This window comes from Patiria miniata, unplaced genomic scaffold, assembly GCF_015706575.1.
Source record: "Patiria miniata isolate m_02_andy unplaced genomic scaffold, ASM1570657v1 HiC_scaffold_5, whole genome shotgun sequence".
Taxonomy (NCBI): domain Eukaryota; kingdom Metazoa; phylum Echinodermata; class Asteroidea; order Valvatida; family Asterinidae; genus Patiria; species Patiria miniata.
The window spans coordinates 23,083,794-23,095,799 of NW_024037072.1; the positions used below are offsets into that span (position 1 = coordinate 23,083,794).

General features: G+C 41.5%; 1 protein-coding gene across 3 annotated transcripts in view; it reads left to right on the forward strand.

The window, feature by feature from the left end:
- Positions 1-12,006, forward strand: part of LOC119740702 (E3 ubiquitin-protein ligase UBR2-like) — a 54,730-nt gene that overhangs the window by 25,926 nt on the left and 16,798 nt on the right. For 2 of the 3 annotated variants that reach the window (XM_038216080.1, XM_038216081.1), the window contains exons 22-32: positions 1,225-1,431; positions 2,754-2,806; positions 3,268-3,373; positions 4,074-4,122; positions 5,096-5,250; positions 6,572-6,662; positions 7,132-7,220; positions 8,526-8,803; positions 9,484-9,654; positions 10,553-10,599; positions 11,555-11,648. In XM_038216080.1, the coding sequence (XP_038072008.1) occupies positions 1,225-1,431; positions 2,754-2,806; positions 3,268-3,373; positions 4,074-4,122; positions 5,096-5,250; positions 6,572-6,662; positions 7,132-7,220; positions 8,526-8,803; positions 9,484-9,654; positions 10,553-10,599; positions 11,555-11,648 (1,340 nt within the window). The remainder of the gene's footprint in view (positions 1-1,224; positions 1,432-2,753; positions 2,807-3,267; positions 3,374-4,073; positions 4,123-5,095; positions 5,251-6,571; positions 6,663-7,131; positions 7,221-8,525; positions 8,804-9,483; positions 9,655-10,552; positions 10,600-11,554; positions 11,649-12,006) is intronic. The other variant, XM_038216082.1, reaches the window with a different exon arrangement.

Below are 12,006 nucleotides of genomic sequence, written 5' to 3' on the forward strand. Positions count from 1 at the left end.
AACGCCTACCGTCTGAAATGTTGATTTTCCACTAGTTCTTTTCAGAACACAACTCACTAAAAAGATATCCTTTCACATGGGTGCAACATCAAACTCACACTTATTATTACATTATCAAGTACGTGGGCATAGTGGCTTCACCGCCTGTCTAACTCGTGAACAATCAACTCGGGAACACACACACACATACTCATGTAGTCGAGGACCGTTTTCAACAAAAGACCCAATACTCAAGACTGAAAGGATCTTTTGTTCTCCCTTTGTGTGGGTATCCTTGATCGTAAAACCATTCAAGAGCACACATTCTCGTTCCGTAACTGTGAGGACTACACATGGTACTCCTATGGTACTATGGGGACCAAAGAAACTATGAGGTCAGCAGAAAAGTCCCCATAACTCGGTCCTAATCACCCTAACAATGAAAACTTTCCCATAACACGGTGACTGCCAGCCCACGATTGCAGGTGTATACATACCACGTTATGGGGAAGTTTTTTATTGTAAGGCAAATTAGAGCCGAGTTATGGAGACTTTCTGCTGTCCCCACAGCGTTTTCAGTCCCCACAAATACCTTGTACAGACGAGTGTACGTCCCCACAACTACGGAACAAGAATGGGTGGACCCCCTATGGTTTTTCTTTTGTTTTTAGCAAAAGCTCTCGTTGTTTTTGTTCACGAATCTCAATCGTGGACCTTTTGTCAATCTTGGACCCTATTGTCCTCTATTATTCAAGGTCCATGATTTGAATGCGTATACAAACTCAGCCTCACACACACATATACTTATCAGGGAAGGCCTTTGTTTCCCTTCTTTTGTTCTCCTTTGTTCCTATTGAAATGTCAAACTCCATAGCGTTTCCTTTATGGGGTAGATTGATTACTAAAGACTTACTTATGGGGTATATGGTTCTATTGGGTTTTCTACCCAAAAAGGAACCCTGTACATGTACATGTTGGATTGTTTATGTTGTAAATTGAGGATTCCCTGTTGTTCCTCATCATCCATCTTTTGTTCATACTCTTAACTTTTTTTTGCAACAGCTCCCATTGGTTTTGTACACGTTTATTATTAAATCGAGCACATCCTCGATGTGACTCCTGTCCTCAATTACACAAGGATATTTCACATGTGTGTCCTCGATTTACACCATGAACATGCGCACACATACACAACTTGTGCACTTTACAGTATAGCGGTGATAATGTCCCTATCCTTTCATGCAGGACATCCAGCAGCGTACCCTAGGACTGGCCATCTTGGAGGAATTCTTGCATCTACTGATCGTGCTGGTCAGCGAGCGATACATCCCCGGTGTGGGCCAAGTGACCAGAGCTGACCGCGTCCGCAGAGAGGTCCTACACCAGCTGTACATCAACTCAATGTCGCACAGCGAAATCGTCAAGGCCTTACCTAAGGACGTAAGGCGGAATGTAATTACTTAGGTTTTTCCTGAGTGCCTTAAAGGCTGCGTTTAATACTCAAACATACTATTGACTGGTAATGAGGTCACTAGTGCACACCTATGTACCCCAAGGGGCTGTGATTGTGAGGCTCCAATATGTCCCTCTGCCAAGTGGGAATCTAATTTCTCTGGATTTTCTGAGTGCCTCCAAGGCTTTGTTACTAAACATTATATTGACTGGCAATGAGGTCACTAGTACACAACTATGAACCCCAAGGGGCTGTGACTGTGAGTGATCAAAAGAGGCTCCCATTTCCTTATGCCAAGTGGGAATCTAATTTCTTGGGATTTTATGAGTGCCTTCAAGGCTTTGTTATTCAATCATTACATGTATATTGACTGGCAATGAGGTCACTAGTACACAACTATGTACCCCAAGGGGCTGTGACTATGAGGCTCCCATTTCCCTATGCCAAGTGGGAATCTAATTTCTTGGGATTTTCTGGGTGCCTTCAAGGCTGTGTTACTCAAACAATATTATAATGCACATATTAACTGGCAATAGGGTCACATCTACGCATCCCAAAGGACTATGAGTGACCACAAGAGGGTCCTACTTCCCTATGTGCTGAGTGACTAAATAAAGGCCTGTTTAATAATACTTGCTTGAAAGTGAACACGAACACAAATTTGTGACACCATGGCAAGTTTTCAAACTGTAAATTTGCAAAAGTTGAACACATTTCAAATTTCGTAGAGAATGTTTTGTGACGTTATTTTCGCTTTGCCTTCACATGCACGTTAACCCTCCTATGCAAACATACACTACAAGTGGTCCTTTCAGTCAAAATCAATCAAGTGACTGTTTTCAACAGATAAGCATTTCCAGCATACATAAAAGGGATTGACTGGCTGTGACTGTTATGTAACTTGATACAGCTTTGCTGTGACTTTGGGTAATTGATAAGCCAGCTGTGCCTAAAAAAGCCTGCTTTGTCTGTTCACGGTCTGTTGACTGAGTTTGACTAGTCACAGTGCTTGCTTGACATGATCTGACTGCTGGTGACTAGCCTGTGTTAAAAGTATAGGAGGGGAAGTGGATGGAAATTTTGACTGGCTGTGACTGTTTAGATAGCAGGAGGTTTAAGCATGAATCGGCCTTAATGCCAATCCATATGGGTTTCACAACGTGGCACAGTTCACAAAAATTACATTTTTCATATTCTGATGAGCCTTGATAATCTCCACATGTCACCGTAAACAGTCAAGAATCGTTAGGGCGCATGATATAAAAGTGAATAATCAGTTGATTTTTGGTGTTTTTTTCCTTCTTCCTGTTCTGATTTCCAGCATTGTCATGAAACTGGTGTGGAAGAAGTCATCAATTCCGTGGCCAATTTTAAGTAAGTCCTTCTTTTTCATCCATGGTGTCTTTTAACCACTTTGCGCCGGGATTATTTTTGGCGAAAATTTCGATTTTCGCAAAAGGCAAAATTTTTGTCAGCCAACTTCTGATATACAGCCAAACGCCAGAAATACTGATTCACAAGAGTAATTTCAACAGTATTTGTACGATATTTCTTGCCGAAACCTCATATGTTTCAATACTCTGGGGTGTGCACTGGAGCGTAAATTGTACAACAGTAGGCCATGCACAATGGCCAATTCAAGATCAAAAGAAGAGATCATATCTCCGGCCTCACTTGCTGCGAGCGGGTCGCTGATAGATATTTCCAGCCTCGCTCCTTACATGTTTTTCTGTCATCCGTTCGAAGACAGGCAAAACGTTTGCGGGTATACACGTCATCCGGCGCGAATTGGTTAAACAGTAGTTAAAAAAAAAATTTGTTGACTGTATTTGTAGGAAGCCAACCGGAACGAACAGCAAAGGCCTATATGAGATCAAGCCTGACTGCCTGGCCGAGTACTCGCCCTTCTTCTATCATTACTCACGGGTTGACCAGTCAAAGGTAAGGGAATCACTGGAAATCAGTTCCCTTCAAGGGCCATTATCTTTGGCACTTGAACGTTCAACCAATAAAAGGGTAAATGGGACCAGACTTCATAGGAGTCCAAATTTTGTGTGACACTGGAAAAGTGTTTAAGACCAGCCAGCTGGTGTTTTATCTACAGTTTAAGACCCGCCACGTGACGGGCTCTCGACCAATAGGAATGGGTAAACTGTCTTAGGTATTTATGAATTCATAATACTGAATACCGTAGTGATCCATGTCTATGGCAATTGGCTTGAGCCGCTTCCATAGCCGCATGTGTAATTTCAAGCCGTAGCCAAGTAATTCAGATGGCTACGGCTCACAGTGATCCATGTTTATGGCAATTGGCTTGAGCCACTTCCATAGCCGCATGTGTAATTTCAAGCTGTAGCCAAGTAATTCAGATGGCTACGGCTCACAGTGATCCATGTCTATGGCAATTGGCTTGAGCCGCTTCCATAGCCGCATGTGTAATTTCAAGCCGTAGCCAAGTAATTCAGATGGCTACGGCTCACAGTGATCCATGTCTATGGCAATTGGCTTGAGCCACTTCCATAGCCGCATGTGCAATTTCAAGCTGTAGCCAAGTAATTCAGGTGGCTACGGCTCACAGTGATCCATGTCTATGGCAATTCATAATACTGATGGGCTGTTGATTGGTTGTTTTCTTTTGCAGTCTGAAGAACAGCAACGCAAGCGAATGAAACAAGACAAACCAGTGCAAGGTAATGGACAACAAATAATGGTATACTCGTCCTCTTTGGACACTTGTTCGAACCCCACTTTGACAGTTTTAAAAAAATTCAGTACATACTCTGTGGTGTTTGTTCCAACATTAAAGTTGCTTTCCCCATGCTTCAACAAATGCAGTTTTTTCTTCCCCTTAACTTTTCAATGTGGATGTTTCATTTTTAAGGGGAAAAAAAAACTCACTAAATTTTAAAACTGTTTTGGACGTCTACAACCCTCTGGAAAAAAAAAAAATTATTTTGGGTTGCCTGTGCACCTCTAACACGTAAAAAAGATCATGCCTGAATTATTGTCAGGTCACAAATAATTCAACATTTGTCAAGTAAGATTCCATAAAACTAAATCTAATTGGAATTTTCTCTTAGATGTCTCGTTATTAAAGTGAATAACTTTTCTTTTGCTGGAAATATAGCGAGTTGAAAAAAGGATGAAAGCAGGATGAAAACAGTAAACAGTCAAGGGAGAGCAGTTAAAAAAACACTGAACATTGCTATTGTCTCCTCTCATCATTCAGTTGTTAGGCTTTTGAGAAGTTGATGTGACTCTGTGCATGCTACATTCTGTGCATTGCAATGTAGTACACAGTGCCGCTCATTTCAATCATGACACTGCCTTGTATTACACATAATTTTCCAGAGTGGTTCAACATTTCTTTTCACCCTAAAAGGGGAGGGAATTCTCAATTTTTTTTTTTCAAAAGTAGAAAGAAAACAAATGAAATAACTAAAAAAGCAGAGAATTAAATAAGGTAGAATGCTGATAAAGGATCACAAAAGATAATGTGTTACAGGTTTGTTTCTTTTAACACTAAAAAGGCAATTTTCTGCTGTGCTTGGAATTCTGAAAATTGTACATAAATTATTTACCGAAACTGAATGTTTGGTATATTGTCACTCTACTGAAATACGCAAAGTTAAGGTTTTGTTGTTTATCTTGTTTTCATTTCAGTGGCCTGTCCTCCCCTGCCCCCACTGCCGAGCCCCAATTTCAAGAATCTTCCTCATCTATTGGACAGTGAAGTCCTAGTCAGTGTTTTACACACCATCGTCCGTCGCGCAGTGGAGCGCATTCGTCAAATCTACTCAGAACAATCGCTGCAAAGGGTAGGCAACTTTTTGAAATGCTAAGGGCTTGTTTACAGTGTGCGTGTTAACAGGATTCCAAGTGGGAAATAAATGATATTGTTCTGGTTTCATTGGGACATTTTTCCGCACAGTAGAGTGATTATCCGCAAAGCTTAGAAACCTGAGCAATATTTTCAAAAATACCGTGCTATAAATCTGCATCCCAGTCCTGACACTATTCAGCTAGCCATGACATCAACCTGTTAACCTTTCAGTACTTTGCATAAATTATCACAATACTGCAATAATAATGTTTAGCACCTTAGGATAGTAATGTCTTGTTTCTGCCTTCCTGTACCATAGTGATCAGTGGCGCACCCAGGATTTGGCTTTGGGAGGGGGCTCCCAATTTTTTTTTTTTCAAATTTGTAGAAGTTAAAAAAAAATCCAAAAATCTTGCCCAAAATTTTTGGCCACAGAAAAAAATTAAGTTTTTTTTCGGCGTTTGACGTTGGTGGCGCCACTTACACCCCTATTATACTACCTGAAAATAGGCCACATGCATATCACCAAGGTCAAATTGTGGGACTACAAAAAAAAAAAAATTACCAAAAAAAACAATCTGGGGGGGGGGGGGATGGCTCAAGCCTCTCGAGCCCCCCCTTGGGTGCGCCACTGATGGTGATGGCAAAATCTTGGTGGGATTACGTCATCCGATGAAAACACACATTCATTGGCACACCAGTTTTCATCGGTTGCTATGTGTTACCATTCAGCACTCCAGACTCAAGAACCATTGAGTTTTAAGAACATATGTCTGGAAGCTGGATGAGCAGATGCAAAAAATTCCCAGATATCCGCGCTCACCTATCATGGAAAGTCATGGAGAGTTTATATTCCAAGAAAAAAGTCATGGAAAAATCATGGAATGCTGCACAATCCATAAATGATCATGTGTAATATTTGGCTGTGGCAGTCGTCCAGTTTGCATTCCAGTTTACTATACTTCCTCTCTATGCATGTATATTCTATACTTGCTGCTTTTCAGTGCACCATCGTGGTGCTTTTGTGGTGCTCAGTGGTCTCGTGTCAAACTGGAAGGCTGAAAGGGAGTGGCATTCCTTGCATCAGTGTGATGACTGGCTAGTGCATTGTTAATAAGCTCATAAGATGCCAAAACAGCTTAGGAATTTGTCATTGAAACCCCTAATCTTGTCCTAAGTACATGCTGTGGCTTTGTACCAGCCTACCCTATTCACCGCCATATGCATTCCGCTAAAATTATCATCGTTTAATTAATATTGTGAAGCTTGTAAATTAATCCAGTCAAAAATCAAAAGTATCATAATTCCCTCTACAGGCTTTGTTCTTAACCGGACTGGCTGTGCTTGAAGAAAAGCGGCACGCAAAGATGGGCGAAGAATTTCATTTCCTTGAAAAAGCTGTGAAAGGTAAGTTGTGGCCAACCCATAGAGCTATGGACTCCATGCGAGAACAGTTGATGGTGTTTGTTTTACCACTTTCAATAGCGCCACTGGGAGGTACACACCGCATGCACGCACTTGTTCCTGCCCGAAAGTACCCACTGCTAATTTTATTCTGAGTTTTCACAAACCACTTGCGTCTTCGCGTGTAGGGCTGTGAATTGGAACCGCGTACCCTAGTACCCGACGGCTGATGTCAGCAACCAGTTCCGGATAATTGGATCGGGTACCGTAAAATGAACTTTACAAACTTCTCAGACAATGAAAAAAGAAAGGTCATGAATGTCATTTATGGAAAATTTAAAAAATAAAAACCAGGATACATAAGAAAACAAAACATATTTCACGTTTATGACGCTCGCGAAAGGTAAAGCTGTAAGCTCACTGTACGCAATTGTAGCTTGCTGTATTGACGCACCGATGTTTATATATCCAGGTGAGCCAAGTTTGCTGAATTTGCTGAAGAACCTGACGGGAAACTCCACCGTTGAACCACACAAGGAGCTTCTAGCCTGGGTCTTACAGGTATGAATCAGTGCAACCCCATTCCATGGCTCTGCTTTACCGTAAGCCAACAATTTGTGTTACTATACCTCATACATATTTCTCACTGGTCCATTCACCATCACATGCCAGATGCTATTTTTGCTGTTTACCAAGCGCGCGCGCGAGTATTCACGCACATGGTAAATTGGCATACAACGCGTGGGCTTTATGAAGCAATCGTGGAACTGTGGTACCGGTGAAGTACGCGCGTGCGAACATTGTTCTAGCTACACATGAAAAGATGGTGGCACATGTAAATGTTAATTAGCGTTTTTCCAAGCTCAGTGATGCCAAACTGGAGAATAGTGTGGACAATAAAGGTGCCTCCTCCACTAAAAATAAGTTGCCCACAATGCAGTAAACTCTTAGGAGTTACTATATTGCAAAAGAACTGAACTTTTCTGAGGTTGAGCAATATTCTTCTTGTGAGCCGGACAAGTTTCTCTGAAGATTTTATGCCCGCTAGGTGCATACTGCAACGGGAAAATTCAGCAACTGAATATGTATGAGGTATAGTAAAACAAATGTAACATGGTTTATTTTGGTTGGATAGTCAATATTAGCTCCCCTCGGTATTGGAAGCTGACAAACTAGTTCCCGAGGCGAAATCAACTCCCAATACCTGAGGGAACTAATATAGACTATCCACCCGTAAACGATGCTATATTTGTATATTATCTTGTTTGATAATAAAACATCTGGAGGATGTTTTTTGCAAACAGTATGCGTGTTTCACATCTTAATAATGGGCTAGCTAACGGTTGGTGGCATTTTTTTTTTTGGGCGGGGGGAATATGGCGCCCCCACCCTGCCCTTCGCACTCCCCCCTCAGAAAATGAGGTCCCGAATGTTCCCCCTGCGAATTGAACCTTAGTCATGCTATTGCAACTTAACAAGGATTTTGGGCTGGGCTGCATTTTTAAATCTTGTAACGAAGAATTCCATGTCATGATCTTTTATTTCAATCGTTTCCTGAGAGGGTGTAATTATGATTAAACTGTATTATCAGGAGGAAAGCATATAAGCTCAGACAAATATTTAACCAGTGGGTGCATATGAAATTATTGGAAAAATTTGACTCTTGTTATGTGACATAGAACCTGTATAAGAAGCGCATTTGGCAAAAATGTGTTTGTTAATCTCTAAAATGCTCCTGTAAGCCTACGGTGTTGTGAGCATTACCAACGCCCGTTTTCGGTCGAGATTTTTTTTTCTGTTGGTATTCTGGGTCCATAACTGTTTCATTAATTTTATTTAAAAGAAACTCTTACAATTCACCTCCAGAACATTACAGAACTGCAGCTGATGAGGGGCGACACTGCCACCGCCTCCTTAGCGCCATCATGCCCCGCCCCCAAGGGACAGGACCAGGAGTTGCTCAGACAGCAGCAGGCAGAACGCCAGCGGAGATCGGAGCTAGCCATGAAGAAGAGGGCCCACGCCATGGACCAGATGAGGGCCATGCAGCGCAGCTTCATCCGTCAGAACCCGGAGTTCTTTGAGCAGACTCTAGAGGGCGCCAGAGAGGAGCGGACGGCCTCCACCTCCAGCATGGACACAGTGTAAGTCCTTGTCCTGAATTACTTGGCTGCGGCTTGGAATTACACACGCGCCTATGGAAGCCGCTGCAGCCTCTTCCCATAGTCCTGTGTCTTATTTCCAGCCGCAGCCAAGTAATTCGGATGCTGCCTATGTCCACATCTGAATGACTTTGCTACGGCTCACAGTAATGCATTTCTATGGCAATTGGCTGCAGCCGCTTCCATAGCCGCATGTGTAGTTGCAAACGGTAGCCAACCAAATTGGTTTCAGCTCAGGGATGCTGTCACAATAGATGTCGCAATTTTTTGAATGAACAAAGAATTATTTATTTTTATTATCTTCATCCAAATATCCATAACCACATCTTTCAGAAATTTATTGCAATTTTTTAACCCCATTATTATTCCGTTAGTAAACTAGGCAATCTTTTGTTTAACTCAAATGCTCCTTAAACAGTGGTTGACCCTTGTGTTGGTAGAAAAATAGCAAGTTAAAAACCTAACAATTTGACAGGGTTGAAAATGAAAATAGAGCAACTTTAAATGAACTGAACACAATTTCACTCCATGTGCATTTTGGGATTGGTCAGTTTGAAGTAGACGAAAGGTTATAATTTAGTAAGTAATGTGATTGATTGTGTTGTTTACAATGCAAATTATGTCAGAGTTTGATTCCCCATAATTTTTTGTTTTGATGACAGTGATATGTTTCTGAAGTCTAGTTCGATGGAGGATGCATTTGTAGCACTTGGTCCGTCACACAGTGAACCGCTATTGGATGAGACCAGCAAAGTGACCTGCATATTGTGCATGGAGGAGTCTGAAATCAGAGTAGATGGTGATTCGCTGGTGCTACCCATGTTTGTGCAGAGGTGTGCAAGTTTAAATCCCAGTTCATACTTCATGCGAATGCGAATGCGAATGCGAATGCGAAGCGAATTGGACGTCATGAATCGTTCACAATGAAATTCGCCCGAGTTGAAATATGTTCAACTTTTACAAATTTGCAGCGCAAATACTTGCCATGACGTCACAAATTCGCCCTCACTTTCACTTTTGCGCAGAGTATAAACCAGGCTTAATAATTTATTTTTTTTCACATATGAAGAAAAGGACAAAATTTACCATAAACATAATGAAATTCTTGTAATAAATTTTCAATTTCTATGTTTATTCCAACTAAAAAAACATTTCTTTTCCCCGTTTTTTGGACGTCTGCAACCCTCTGAAAAAACAAAGGTTTTTGTTTGAGGTACAAACAGATCTACTTTGCAAACAGACTGGCTCCAGGTCTGTTCATTATCAATACTGATTGTTGGGTGGGAACCAGTCTACCCGGCAAGAATTATTGTTTGGAAGCCATTTATTCGAAATTGTAAAGTAATATTTCAATAACTAAACATGGGCCAATTGTTTTTCAGGTCGATGTCTCATTCAAAAGTGAACAACTTTTGTAGGGCTAGAAAAGGAAACTTTTTTGGGGTGGGGGGATATTCATTGCAAAAGTGAAGACAGACAGACCAACATGTGCAGCCCGACAGACAGATGGACAAACACGTGGTAAAATGATGGAGCAAATGCAGGCAAAAAACTACTAATTGGAGTGGGACGATGAAAATAAAAAAGAGGAAATATACTCGATATCTGGAGATTAGGAATAACTCAGTTTGTACCGAATACATAGTGGTCTGAAACTGAAACATGTCCATCACAAGTCACCGATTCCAAATTTTTGAACATGATGTTTTTGATATATCTTGCATATTACAGGTCAACTGTATTGGCTCAAGCTCGTAACAAAGACTTGGGAAATCCGGGTAAGTTTGTTGGAAAATATTAACCACACAAAACTGGTATTATTCCAAATGTGCATAAACGAGGGGTAGTTAAGAAGTAGTAGTGGTATTTTTAGAGTCAGGTTGGCGTAGCGATACTTTTCTCGAGTTCCACCGCTGTGACCCAGGTTTGATTTCTGCCCAGGCCAATATGTGGATTGGGTTTTCAGTCTCTACCTGATTCCATGGGTTTTCCTCAGAATATTCTGGGTTTTTCCTCCCACATCTACAACTGTAGTTTCTTCACATTGTCTTCTCTTTATTGGGCCCCATTGGAGTCCAGTGGATTCCAGTGAATGGGCTGCCCAGTTTAAACAAGAAATAATAAATTATTACTCCATTTGTGTTGATCATTCTGTCCTTGTCCAAGTGGTTGTTCCTTGACCACGATTTGTTACGAGTCCCTTGTGGAGAGGTCATGTATACCAGTACAAGTACTGCACCACTCAGAAGTGCTTTGTGTGCAGGGAAAGCAATCCTACACCGATACATTGTTCGTAGTGGCATAAAGGCACCATACCATTACAGATTGCCAGAACATGTAAGGCTGTGTCCAACTCACTTGGCTGTAACCGGAAGTAAAGCATGAATCTTTGAGAAATTGCTGCAGCCGCTAGCCGGTGGCTTCCATAGGTGCGTGTGTTACTCCCGGTCATAGCTAAGTGATAAGGAGATGGCGTTAGTCTTGCTCAAATATGACAAAACTCGGTATACTAGACATTAATCAATGTATTCTACTCCCATAGCTTATGATCTTTATTTTTCCCTCATAGAGTTAGATGTGTTGACTGTATATTGTGACAATTTCTTTCCTCAAGCCACACAATTTTTTTTTGCAAAGCCTGATAAAAAAACTTCACATGGTCATCATTTTCTTTAGGAAAACCTTCACCAATCCACTCATTTATGTGATTGATTAATATTCTTCTCTCTCCAGATGAGCTTGATCCACTGTTTGTGTCGGCTCAGTTGACATGGGGAGTGCATGCCAATACCTGTGGTCACATCATGCACGCTGACTGCTGGCAAGGGTAAACTAACTTCTGCTTATTTGACCACATCTACCTTAACCCTAAATGAGGGGGGGGGGGGGGGGGAGAGGGGGCGGGGGCAAGTGTATCCCCCTTTTATGGAATCCTGGCTTTACAGTTTTGTGTGCTTATCATTCATGAATGTGTAGACTGATGTCTTACTTACCACCTATTTCAGTGAGTTTCCCCCGGTTCTTTTCAGAACCTCATGAACCCCGCTCCTCACGTGTTTATCTGTCATCCGTTCCAGATACCGCTAAACCTTTACATGTAAACACGTCATCCGGCGGGAAATGGTTGAAAAAAACAACTTAAACAACGTTCATGCAAAATGTCAAATTGAAAAAAAGTTTTGTTT